A 13,366-nucleotide genomic window follows, 5' to 3' on the forward strand; every position below is an offset into this window, starting at 1 on the left:
GATTACATTAAGCCATCTATTTTAATTATTTAATTTTGGGTTTTTTTTAGAAAAACCAGCAGCTGCACCAGCAGCTAAGAAAGCAGAAGTGGAAGGAAAACTTTATTTTGTGTCAGAGCCTCAGAGTATCAAAGTCATGGAAAGTAAGAACTCTCTCAGAAAAGTGCATTGTCTTCTATTTGCCTGTATATGTTGCTTGATATTATGTCCTGCTGTCACAGACACTTGGAAAAATTAACTTTCTGATTTTGTGTCTTTCTGCAGAGACTGTTGCAACATTTATTGCAAAAGTTGGAGGAGACCCAATTCCAAATGTTAAATGGATGAAGGGAAAATGGAGGCAACTCAACCAGGGAGGTCGCATTATCATCCAGCAAAGAGGAGATGAAGCCAAACTAGAAATAAAAGACACAACAAAAACTGATTCTGGCATGTACAAATGTGTAGCTTTTAACACACATGGTGAAATTGAGAGGAGTGTCAACCTGCAAGTTGAAGAAAGAAAGCAAGAAGTTGTTGAAGGAGATCTCAGGGCAAAACTAAAAAGGTATATGCAAAAGTTTCTATAGACTACTTTACCATCAACACAGAAGAAATATTTTAATATATCTCAGATCAAAATATAATTTATTAATATTTGTGACATATTTAGAAAATCATTACATTCAGATTTTGATCCTAGCAACAGTCAGTCAAATGGGATGCTCCTGAGCAGACCAAAGCTCAGTTAGAGTAACCAGGGAGGTTATTGCGCCTAACTCTGTAGAAGAAACAAAAGCACCTGACTAGACTATACTGTATGATCATACTGCACAGGGCAATTCTAAGCTGATGCATTTTTTTCAAAGAACAACTTTCTAGGAATGAAGTTCTGTATATTTAACTTATGTCACTGATTTGAGTAGAACTCCAACCAAAAGGAAGGAAGAAGAGGAAGAGAAACCTATTGATATCATGGAACTTCTCAAAAATGTTGATCCCAAAGAGTACGAGAAATATGCTCGCATGTATGGAATTACAGATTTCCGTGGCCTCCTGCAAGCCTTTGAGTTACTAAAGCAAACCCAAGAGGAAGAAAGCCATAGACTGGTAAGATACCATGTGACTGCAGCATTGACTTTGTTAAGAGTAGCATGGTTCCTGTGAACAGATTTGGTGTCCGCAATGCAATGTTATTGTGTGTGCAGGAGTTTCTGGTTCCTATTTAGATCTTCTACTGACACTTCTCAATGTCTTGCATGCTCCAGAAGAAGAAATGGCCTTTCTGGTCAATTATATTCTGTCTTGATTGCAATTTTTAAGATTGGAATATATGCTAGTTACAGTACAGTTACAGCAAATTTGATCCGGGGACACATCACTGTCTAGGTTTATGCTAGACAAACATGATAGCTTGACATTTAGTATCCTTTCATCTTTAAGCATGTTCTACCTTTTTATAGGAAATTGAGCTCACAGAAAAGGCTCAAAGAGAAGAACAGGAGTTTGATGAACTTATATCATTTATTCAGCAACGACTCTCACAGACAGAGGTAACGCACTGTTTTTGCCTGATTTGCAAAATATTCAAACCCATAACAGGGAACTTGAAATGAGGCCTGACCCATTTAATCTAATATTTTTCAGCCTATTACTCTGATCAAAGACATTGAAAATCAGACCGTTTTAACAGATGAAGATGCTATCTTTGAGTGTGAGATTAAAATTAACTATCCAGAAATTAAACTTTCATGGTACAAGGGAACCCAGAAACTGGACTCCAGTGACAAATATGAAATTAGAATTGAAGGTGATCGCCACATATTGAGAATCAGGAACTGCCAACTTGAAGATCAGGGAAATTTCAGAATAGTGTGTGGTCCACACATTGCCAGTGCTAGGCTAACTGTGATCGGTAAGTATTCTGTTGAAGTGTGTATTTGAATTAATTTGCACTTTAAATATTCCACTGTCTGATGTTTGCTAAAATGTATGTTTTAACATGCTAATAGAACCTGCAGTTGAACGGCATCTTCATGATACTACTTTCAAGGAAGGAAACACATGCACCCTGTCTTGTCAGTTCTCTATTCCAAATGCCAAGTCTCAGTGGTATAGAAATGGGAGGCCTATTAAGATAGGAGGGAGATATTCAACACAAGTCTCCGACAAAGTACATAAACTCATCATCAAGGATGTTAGAACAGAAGACCAGGGACAGTATACCTGCAAGCTTGACAATCTAGAAACAACTGCAGATCTGGCCATTGAAGGTTTGTAAACAGATATAGAATCTCGTTGTTGCAGTAGTGATAAACAGTTTCTGGATATTCCATTAACAGAACAAATGAAAATAAAAGATATTACTTAAAGAGATATCCTCAAACCTGAAAATGGACTAAACAAGAAATTTTGCTGTTCTTTCTCTTTGAACAATATGTGACATACTTGTGTAAATTAATTTTTTTAATTATTACTAATGACTCCTTGCCCTCAAATATTCGAATCATACTTGACTTTATTTTCTTTTTTTTCCTGATGCTCTTATTTTTGACTCAGATTTCCTCTTTTTCTTAATTATTCTTTATTTTTTCTTATTTGCCATAATGGTTTCTCTTATATAAATTTTCTACAGAGCAATCTTGTTGTAGTTGTATTCTTATGCCTTCTAATCTTCATTTTTAAGTAGAAAACCTCACAGAAGACTGTATGTCTTTTTTCTTACTTTACTTTTTCAAGGTCTATTGTTATTATCTGTTATTATAATGTATCTGTTATTATGAAAACAATGAGAAGGAATTACATAACCTAAATGGCCTGGTGATGTATAATAATTGATATATCTTTGTTTCACAAACAGCTGAGCCAATTCAGTTCACAAAAAGCATACAGAACATTGTAGTGAGTGAACACCAGTCTGCAACCTTTGAGTGCGAGGTGTCTTTTGATGATGCAGTTGTGACATGGTATAAAGGCCCCACAGAACTGAGAGAGAGTCCTAAATACAGCTTCAGAAGTGAAGGTCGTTGTCACTATATGACTATCCACAATGTTACTGCAGAAGATGAAGGTAAAATTAATGGAATCTTTGTGCTGATGCCATTCTTTTATATGGTTTTGTGTTTTCCTTTTTAATGATAAAAGCATTTAAATATCAAAATTCTTGTCTGCTGCAGGTGTATATTCTGTAATTGCTCGTCTGGAACCAAGGGGAGAAGCAAGAAGCACTGCAGAACTCTATTTGGTAACTAAAGGTTAGTAGACTCGCTAAAGAAATTCATGATCATAGCCACCTGCAAATTCATGAGCTTGAAATGTGATGCTGGAGAACTAAATGGTTCTAAAAGAAATCTAATATTCTTTTGCAGAAATCAAACTGGAGCTGAAGCCACCAGGTAAAGAAAATGCAAAAAAAAAAAAAAAAAAAAGGCGCAAAATCAGTTTCCAAATAATCTGGCATTGATTTATTGTATTGCTCTACTTTAGCTGTTATTTTCAAAACCCTTTTTTCTGGTTATAGTAAGCCAAACCTATATCCTGGAAAAAAATGTTCCTCACCCATAATGGTGAGGAACTATTTATTCTCATAAGTAGTGACAAAGAATACCATGATATCTCCAAAATCTGTAATTATTATTGTGTCTGGGGTCCTTTTTGTACACTGTGGATGCCACATTCTCTGAAACACAAAAGCTTGTTTTTATTTCAGTGCCTGAGGAATAGGAAGATGTAGAGATACCGATGAATAGATTCAACACCCTCTGTACAAATGAAAAAAAATTAACCAAGGAGGCAAAAAGGATAAGTCATCTCCTTATGATATATCATGATGTTCTTTTCTGAATGTTCTTTGTCAAGAGCATACTCCAAAATGCTGCAAGAATTATTTAGAAATAAAATGAGACAGTGTAGGGTCTGGCCAGATTGAAAGGTTAATGCAAGTAGTTCTGTATAGCTTGGGTAGATTATGCCAGAGGAGCAGGCTACAATAACTGAACTGTGTTAGAACAAGAAACAATTAAAGCACCACGAAGTAGTCTTGGGGACAGCAAATTCAATTCTGTGTTTTCTATTGTCAGTTAAACATTTTGACTTTACAGATGTTCCTGATGACAAGGTTGCAGTTCCACCTCAAAAAACAGCTGAAGGTAAGGAAATGAACCATACTTGTTCCATAACGGTGTTTTATATTAGCACTGAAGCAAAAGGGCAGCAGGAACCTCAGAGAAAAAACTTAGGTTGCTCAGTGATAAGATCTAGTTAGTCATCTCTGTAAAAATATAAAATCAGCAAGGCTTGACTTGGATAGACTTTTTTTGTGATATGGAAGGTGAAAACTAGACACAAGTAGGAATGAAGCTACTTGTCTTAGAAAGACTGTGTCCATTCCATCTTGTTTTCTTATCAGTCTCCTGTTCACCCATCTACCTTTTATTTCCATTTTCCTCTTCTGATCATTCTTCATTTTCACCTTTTCTTCTTTTCACCACACAAATATCTTTTAAACAAGCTCTCTGAATTTCTACCTGGTGCATAAGAGAAAGGAAAATAAAAGACAAGGATTCTTACACAGCCGTAGTATGCCTTGCATGTACATTGCCAACAGTATCTTTTTGCCAGGCTCTGGACTACAAACTATAAATATTACATGTCTTGATCTTAGGTTCTATAGTTAGTAGTATGAACCTTCAATGTTCAATTTTCTTGGTTCCATTTCCATGAGGATATGGAAAATGCTTGGGGTAGCAGCAGAAGGGGAAAGCTGGTGATATTAGGATGAGTTGCTATCAACAAAGATAGGACAGTGATGGCAGTAAAGAAAACAAAGCTGAGCAGAGTCAAGGTTCAAGTAAAGGTAGACTGGGAATTCCAGCTCAAAGTATATTGCTCTAGCTATGGCAGACCTTTAGTGTAAGCACCATGTTTGCTTTTATTCTGCAGTTGTAATAAAATCACCTCTTATGTCTGCCTTCAAAATGCATTAGGATTTTTCTTCATTTACAAAAAAACACCATGCTGACTTATCTGATTCTAAATATTTTGTTTTTCTCATAAGCTGCCCCTATTCCTATTCTTCTGCCTCTTGTTCCACCACCAGAGGAGAAAAAAACAGGTAAGGAAACTTAAAGTTTAAAACAGGAAATGTTTGGACAGTGTATATATTTTCAATTATGATTACTCTCTTTTAAATTTTAAATTAAAAATTATAAATTCTTTTTAAGCAGAGAAGAAGGTTCTAGTAAAGAAAGTCTCCAAAAAAGTGGTTAAAAAAGGTCCTGAAGAAGTTCCACCACCTAAAGGTAAACATGTTTATTTATTTATTTATTTTATACTCCTTAAAAAATTGTACAATTACCTTGTGGAAAATACATCTGTTTGATTTCTGTCTTTATATTAAAAACGTGCACATCCAAGCGTGAACTGATTGGGACCTCTGAAGAATAGTCAGATCTTGAAACTTTTTGTGAGAGTGAAATCACTTCATTAACTGTGGGCACCCAAAACACCTTGCAGATTCCAGGCTATGATATGAACAATCTTTTTTTGTTGTTAAGTTCCTGAGGTGCCACAGAAGCCCAAAGAGATCACAATAACATCTATGGCAAGGAGAGAAGAGATTCATGAAGAAAAAGAGGACATATATGAAGAACCCAAACAACCTTATGAAGAATGGGAAGAAGATTATGGAGAAGATCATGACTATTATTTCAAGGAAGAAGGTTATGATGAAGGAGAAGCAGAATGGGAAGAGGCTTATGAAAAAAGAGAAGTAACTTATGAAGAAAAACGAGTCATTCATGAAGAAGGTATATAAAAATTTAATGATTTTATCATTTCAGTTCTTCTCTTTCTTCATATTTATTAGTTAGGCCCAATAATTTTAAGTCAGGCAGCACTTTTGGGGTTGTTTTTATTGCAATAACTTGAACCTTAATATGCTGCCAAGTTGTCACTGGTGCTTGATAAGACAAGGACCCTAGTATGGCGAGACAGAGATGCAGATGAAAGGCAGTACATTCTAATATGGCTGCCAATGGATTTTGCAGTTTGGAATATCTTTAAAACATAATATGGATTAGTAGTTTGTAAGATTATGTGTCATTTTTACCTGTTTTGGATATTTTCCTAGCATTTTCAAGTATCCTACATAAGCGTAATATAGGTGAAATACTTCAGACATAAATTTCTGGATGGTAATAGCTGTATTTTGCAGTTTTTTGCATGCCTTTTATTGGCTTAGGTAGTAGTACTGTGTATGTCTCTAGAAACAGAATTTGGTTCTGAAGGGAGGCAATCAGTCATGGAATGAGCAGAACATTTTACTGCAGCTGTTGGATCTTCAAAACTCTGTGTGTGCATTTCAATTTAATAAGATGGAATAATCTTATAATGACACATAACTTTTGTGTGTATTGAGCCTCCAGGTAATGCATTTCTCATCATTAAGTGATGTTATTTTTATTAAAGTGGTTGAAGTTCCTAAGAAGCCTGTGCCTGAGCGAAAACCACCAGCAATTACAGCTGAAAAGAAAGAAAAGAAAGAAGTGACAGTTCGTCAAGGTATGACTTTCCTGCAAAACTAACAGGAATGTTCAGATTAAGATCTCATATGCATCACCTTCAATCTGGACTGTGGTGGTTCCTCACATTTCCTTGAATAGGGGAGACTTCTCTTCATGTGGGATGAAGAAGTGCACAAAGGTCATGGCAACCCTTCCTCTTCTCCCAGCTGAGATTTTCCAACAGAGAGAGAACAGTGAAAAGGGTGGTTGAGGCAAATCAAGAATTGCTTGGAAAATCAAGTTAAGCTTCAGCTATTTTTCCTTCCCACTACATACTAGGCTTAGGCTTGGGCGGTGCTTTTGAGCCAGTGGCAGCTGCACTTCTGGGAAGTGTTATCTGTATAGATCCCTGCATATCTCTCAGCGGAGAGTGGGCCTGATCACCTGTGAAATCTGGAAAGGGCCAGCTCTAGTTGGTTTGTGTCTGGAAAATAATTTGCAAGATTACCTAAATGATAAATATATCTGAATCACTTACAGTTGTCAAGAAACCTGTTGAAGAAAAAGTGGAAATAACCACTCAGAGGGCTGCAGAAGAAAAAGTCAAACAGGCTGAGGGTAACTACTATTTAATTACCTTAATGTTATCTTTACATGAAATTAGTGGCTGTTGTTACTTAACCGATCTGCAGAAACTTTGTCTTCATTTAACATGGGTCTGATCAATTTTTCAGTCTTGAAAGCCTCTGTTAAATTGTGTAAAAGGAAGATAAAAAGCCATTTAGGGGAAAATAGTAAATGTAGTTGCTAACAAATGCTTTAAGACAGGAAATGAATGTAAAACTGCATTGGATGAAATGATGTTTCACTCTTACCTTTAGATGTGAAATCCACATCTTCCTCACATTTCCATCTTGACTTAGCTACCAGGATGTCTGAGTTAATTGTTTACTTATGAAGTAAAGACACATCCCTACTCTCTGAGCTCCTCTTGTAGAGCATTTACCATTCTGCAGCAGAAGTCTGTTATCTGGAACTCAAAATAAGTCAGGATATGGCCTTCTGCTTACTAAATGTCCTTAGTTATTCAACCCTTCAAAAGTTAGCAATCGGAAGAAGCAACCACAACTCCTTCTGTAGTTTTGCATTATTCCAGGGAGCCTGGCATAGCTGCTGAGATAGACTATGTCTGTTTTGTTGTGTTTTCTACATTATTGTTAAATAGCTATAGATTTTTTTTGATCTCTTTGCTAAATATATGACTGATCAATCAAATTTTAATGCTGACAGTTACCAAGAAAGTTCCACCACCTAAACCTATGCAAATGATCGTTGAAGAAAAAGTTATGAAAAAAGAAGGTACAGATCAGCATCTTTCAATTGCAGATTGCATTTTTTCCAGCACTCCATGTTCTTCTGCCCCGTGTGAATATGTGGGCCTGTGTGTATATACCAGGGTCTGTTCTAGTTGTGCACTGACTGCTCTCACTGTTTAAATAGTTCCTGTACTGTGCTTTTATAGTTGTGTTCTGTTTTGCTACAGTCTATCCCAGAGTCAGTTTTTAACATGTTTGTGGCTAGCCCTTTAATTCTTGTTTTAATAGCCTACAGGGTATTGCAGCATAATTTAGCTTCTTCTTCATTTATTCTGCCTGATGGCATATGCTTATATAATAATGACCCAGTGTCCCAAAATTTCTTTGAAGAAATGCCTTTGGAAGTCTTCTGATACACTATTTCCAAAAATCTGCGTGTGCATTTATTGTAAATTTTGGGGTTAACACTGTCTGTATCTTTAGTCTCTAACAGATACTAAATATTATACTTGTATGCTTGTTTTGTGTTCAGTATTTTAGAACATGAATACTGACTGTCTAAATATGTCTAAGACTTAAATGTACAATATAAATACTGATTTGATAAAAACTCACAGATTGTCTATCACCAATGCGGATCTAGAAAATAAAATACTAAAACAAAATCCTATCTTTAAAGTACCGACAGTAGAAACATGGACTGTTTCAGAAGAAAAGATGTCGGTTTCTGTCCACAGAGAAGAAGAGTACTCATACGTCACAGGTATGTACAAAACCAGAAATCTATAAATTCAAACCAAAACAATCTTTCAGTCTTACTAGACTTTCTTTAAATCTATCTTTATATGTGGCAAATTACATATTTAGACAAATCATACATTTATGTTTCAGTATGCATTGCTTCTTTTTGTTCATTGTGTTATGTAGCCTCAGTTTTCTTTAGATTAATAGATGTGAACATTTCAACTATTCTATCTTAACGTTATTTAAATGCTTTTCTTTGAAGAGCCAACAGAGCATGAGAAAACAGTTGAAGAAAGATTCTTTGAAGCTGTTTACCCAATTGAAGGTAGATTGATTAAGAATGAGAGGCTAATGAATACCTACAATTTTAAAAATAATTTGAATCTATAGTTTATCAAAACTGATTGTGAGATTTGTATATGCTGTTGATTTTCTGGATGAAAATTTTTTACATATTGACATATGTATTTGAGTGTACTTTTGGTGAACTGGACACACACAATGTCTTCTTAAAAGAATTTCAGATTTAGTACTGACATTGGCATTTGCTGTCTCCAAATTTAGTATCTTTAAAATTCCTATTGTAGCACAAAAGGAAGTCAAAGAGGAGGAGGAAGAAGAGGTTGTTTCCACAGAACTGGAGATCCCTCATGCTGAAGGTGAATAAAATCTTTGCTCCATCATGTGCTCCATTTTTCTGAACTTTATGTCTCTGTCCCACTGTCTACCAAAGCATAGCGTATCAGAACTGCTCAGATCTTTCCATCTCACTGTGGTTGTACTCTCAGAAGTTCAAACCACAATACACTTCAAAAGCAACCTCATATTCATAACTGTTTTAAATATTTCTTTGAATGGGTTTTTTGACATGAGCATATAGTTTCTGTTTAATAAAACAGAATATTTAGTGTTTGCTTACCCAGTGTGTTGAAAGCAGCCTACTATGATTTTCTAAATAATTTTACTGGTCTCCTAAATGTTCACCACCTGTGTCTTTAAAGTGCCTGAGATACCAAAGAGACATGTCTCAGGAGAAAGAAAACCTGTTCCTGTCCCTAAAAAAGAAGCTCCACCAGCTAAAGGTATTTCTACTGCCCTAATAAAACAAAACCTTATTGTCTTTCATTATATTATTTTCCATGTTGTCTTGAATTTATTATCTGTGCAGCTTTGGTTTTGTATTATCTCCATATGTTGTAATCTGCTTTGACTTTTTCATTTGTGCTGTAACTTAACTTACAGTACTTGGATTTGCCTCAGCCTTGGCCCTTCTCTTTCTTAACGTTCCTGTGTTTGTTCTATGTACTTAGATTGTGTGTGTTTTTACTCCAGTACAGTGCCATGAAAGGTGATAGTGCAATAATGTTAACACTGGAATTTTATTTTGTGTCTTAGTGTCTTATTGTGTAGTGCTCACCTACTTGTCTAGACACAATGTTCTATAAAGCGATTTTGGAATACTGTAATCTGGGTAGGTATTCCAAAAACTAAAACTCTCTCATTTTAACAATGTTTTTCAAAGTGCCTGAAGTCCCTAAGAAACCTGTTCCAGAAAAGAAAGTTACTGTTGCTAAAAAAGAAGTGGCTCCCCCAGCAAAAGGTACAGCATCTTCTGAATGTGAGCTTTAACCTGTACCATACTGTTGTATTCTGTTTTTCTAATTACTATTTACTTCTAAATATAAGCATATGATAAATGTAGTCTTGCATGTTGTTATATGTCTGTTTTCATCTAAGACAGACTCAAAAGCATTAGAAAGAGTACTTAGAGAAATTTTAATATCTTTAAAGTGCCTGAAGTGCCTAAAAAACCTGTGCCTGAAGAAGTAGTACACATTCCTGTTCCCAGAGAAGAACCTCCACCTGCCAAAGGTATACCTAGAGTTGGAATGTATGTGCACCTCTTGAATATCATTTTAATTTTTTTTGTTAGCTTGTATGTGAACATATTTGTGACAAAAATTGATTTTTCATGTATAATTGTCTCTGCGTAAATAACACTTTTTAAGGCTAAGTAACATACTTGAACAGCTCTTTCTTCAGTTAAAGAATTCAGTCATAAATCACCTTATAGGCATCCAGGGGCTGGTTTGATGGGGGGGGTTCAAATATATGTTCTCGTTGTCACTCACCTTTTTGTGTTAAGTGTATAATTTATGTGTTATGTGGTGTGTCTTGATAGTCTTATGAGTGGATGAATACAATTCTATAATACTCTAAATCTTCCTGGTGCAAGAATTCAGTTAGCTTACATTTTATCTCTTTCAAGTGCCAGAGGTGCCTAAGAGAGTGCCCCCAGAGAAAAAAATTGCTGTTCCAAAAAGAGAGGAAGCTCCACCAGCTAAAGGTACATCTAAACAAAATAACATTCTTTTCTTCATGTCTTAAGCATCTTGTTTTTGTGGTTTGCGTTTCTGATGGTGAAGTGAATCTGGTTTTAGTTATAATCCATTTACATTAGCTATGTATCCTTCATGTCGATTTCGTTGATAACTGTGCTTTAGATGCAGTCTTAAAACACCTGTAATTTTAGTTATTTAATATTATTACACTTAATATCTCTGAAGTGCCAGAAGTACCTAAGAAAGCAGTTCTAGAAGAAAAAATACCACATGTTCCTAAAGTAGAAGAGGCTCCACCTGCAAAAGGTACAATAACTTTTATTGTAATCTTAATTCAGTTTGCTCTGTTGTTTTGTTTTGTAAACAGAGTATTTGTCTGTGTCTAATCTTCTTTTTGAATAATACATTTCTGTTACATGATGCTTTTGGCAGTTTTCCACTTTATAGAACCTAAAACTAAGTAATTTTTTTAAAGTGCCTGCAGTTCCTAAGAAACTTGTCCCTAAAGAAAAAGTACCTCCTGCTGTTCCTAAAAAAGTTGAGGCTCCTCCAGCTAAAGGTATGCTTTCCAGTAGAATGAAAGAATATGCTGTTTCTCAGCTTCTATTTGTATGTTCTGTATTGTTAGCAGTCATTTATTTGTGTTCGTGCTGTGAACTGTGCTCTAGGTGACCCTGCCTGAGCAGGAGGGTTGGACTAGATGATCTTTAAATGTCCCTTTTAACCTCAACCATTCTGTGATTCTGTGAATTCAACTGTACTGTACTGATTTAGCAACAGTGAATCATTAGATTATTTTGTATGTGCTGCACAATACTTAAAAAAAACTTTGTTTCTAAATATTGAATCTCTGTTATGTGTTATGTGCTCAGTGCCCTTAAGCAATTATTTGAAAACTTAGATTTAGCAGTCTGCAACATTGCTTTCACACTGGAATTAGAAATTCATCCATTTTACATTACTATCTTTCAAAGTGCCTGAAGTGCAAAAGAAAGCTACTTTTGAAGAGAGAGTACTCATTACAGAAGAAAGAGTGTCTGTTGCTGTTCCAGAGGAAATCCCATCACCTGAAGGTACACTGCAAAAAGAAATACCAGTGAGAAACTAGCTCTTGTGCTTTATCCGGAAGTCTGTTGTTTTGAGACCAAGAGCAAAATACACAAATATTTTGTGGTAGTTATTGTGTATGACTTTTGTGTTGCAATATTTTACAGACTTGCAGGCAATTAAGAGTCTCCTTTAGTGACATCAAGCATTTCAGTCCTGAATGCCAGGATCTCACCCCATTGACATGAATGGAAATTCTCCCACTGAATGCAATGATCTTTGAATCAGGCTTTCATGAAATCATAGTAAGAATGGATGTATAGATCTGAGGTTTGAGTCCTCTAATCAGGATGATAACCACACATTTTTTATACTGCCTACAAAGCTCTCTGTAGCCTTGCAGATAACAGCAGTATTCTTTCTGCACTGTTAGCTTCTCATCGACTTTTTTCATTCAGATTCTCAGACTGGGGGGAGGTTGAGGTCAGTTGTTTAAAGTAGTAAAATTTCACTGAGGATCTGCTTCTAGATAGCCAAAATCAACATTTTGACCTTTTTTTATATGCCATTAATGACTAGCCAGTCAAGACAATTTGCATATCTTTATTACAAAAATACAGCTGAATTTTTAAAAGCAGATGTATCAGTTATCCTTCTAAAATACGAACATGCAAATATATATTCATATGGATACATGCATTGTTAATTTCTGTTTGTTTCATGCAAATTAACCTATTATCCCAGAACAGGGTGATTTCCTCGATACAGTCATATTTGTAAACAGGTACACGCTAGCCTTCCCCTTCACTTCTTGACCTGTCCTTCTACTTTCATACAGTTAGATAAAGAAGCAACCTCTAATTCTTTGGCTGTTGTGTCCCTACTTCAGCTGTTGTCCTGAGGAAGTTTGGGGAGCTGAGACATTCTGATAGACTGACAGTTGACAGTGAGAGACATTTGAGAGATGCAACAGGGTAGGATACATGGGGCATGGATAAAACATACCATTCAGAGTAAATCATACATATGTGTGTATATAGCACTTTCTGCATTGTATGCATATCTATCATTGCCATATTGAACTCAGAAGAATTATTCTACATCTCATTCCATCCATGAATCCGTCCATCCACCAAAAACACTAAAATTAAACATTTTCTTTAAAGAACCAACAGTGGAAGAATGGTCTGAAGAGGAAATGGAGGAAGTGTCTATCTCAGTTCACAGAGAAGAGATTTCCGAAGGTATGACCACAATTCAGGAATACAAGGCAAAAGCTAATTTTTGTTTTGTACCAAAAGCAGTGTAAATGAATATTTTAGATTTTCTAGTTGCTTAAAGTCTGAAGTTTCATGTATTACAAACTTTGCTGCTAAGCATGTCTACAGTTTCTAAGACTTACTGTTAAAAGGTATAGTTAATCTCTTTGATACAG

The 13,366-nt window shown here is 35.6% G+C and overlaps 1 protein-coding gene across 1 annotated transcript in view; it reads left to right on the top strand.

Annotated features, from left to right (window-relative positions):
* Positions 1-13,366, top strand: part of TTN (titin) — a 249,629-nt gene that overhangs the window by 84,362 nt on the left and 151,901 nt on the right. Inside the window, exons 97-122 of the mRNA XM_067298992.1 lie at positions 51-143; positions 265-547; positions 906-1,089; positions 1,443-1,532; positions 1,627-1,894; positions 1,992-2,252; positions 2,840-3,049; positions 3,156-3,233; positions 3,348-3,374; positions 4,080-4,127; positions 5,036-5,092; positions 5,202-5,279; positions 5,535-5,786; positions 6,448-6,540; positions 7,023-7,100; positions 7,773-7,841; positions 8,478-8,561; positions 8,805-8,867; positions 9,130-9,201; positions 9,544-9,624; positions 10,065-10,142; positions 10,812-10,889; positions 11,110-11,190; positions 11,360-11,443; positions 11,859-11,957; positions 13,098-13,175. Of these exons, the coding sequence (XP_067155093.1) occupies positions 51-143; positions 265-547; positions 906-1,089; positions 1,443-1,532; positions 1,627-1,894; positions 1,992-2,252; positions 2,840-3,049; positions 3,156-3,233; positions 3,348-3,374; positions 4,080-4,127; positions 5,036-5,092; positions 5,202-5,279; positions 5,535-5,786; positions 6,448-6,540; positions 7,023-7,100; positions 7,773-7,841; positions 8,478-8,561; positions 8,805-8,867; positions 9,130-9,201; positions 9,544-9,624; positions 10,065-10,142; positions 10,812-10,889; positions 11,110-11,190; positions 11,360-11,443; positions 11,859-11,957; positions 13,098-13,175 (2,967 nt within the window). The remainder of the gene's footprint in view (positions 1-50; positions 144-264; positions 548-905; positions 1,090-1,442; positions 1,533-1,626; positions 1,895-1,991; positions 2,253-2,839; positions 3,050-3,155; positions 3,234-3,347; positions 3,375-4,079; positions 4,128-5,035; positions 5,093-5,201; positions 5,280-5,534; positions 5,787-6,447; positions 6,541-7,022; positions 7,101-7,772; positions 7,842-8,477; positions 8,562-8,804; positions 8,868-9,129; positions 9,202-9,543; positions 9,625-10,064; positions 10,143-10,811; positions 10,890-11,109; positions 11,191-11,359; positions 11,444-11,858; positions 11,958-13,097; positions 13,176-13,366) is intronic.

Source organism: Apteryx mantelli, chromosome 6, assembly GCF_036417845.1.
Source record: "Apteryx mantelli isolate bAptMan1 chromosome 6, bAptMan1.hap1, whole genome shotgun sequence".
Taxonomy (NCBI): Eukaryota; Metazoa; Chordata; class Aves; order Apterygiformes; family Apterygidae; genus Apteryx; species Apteryx mantelli.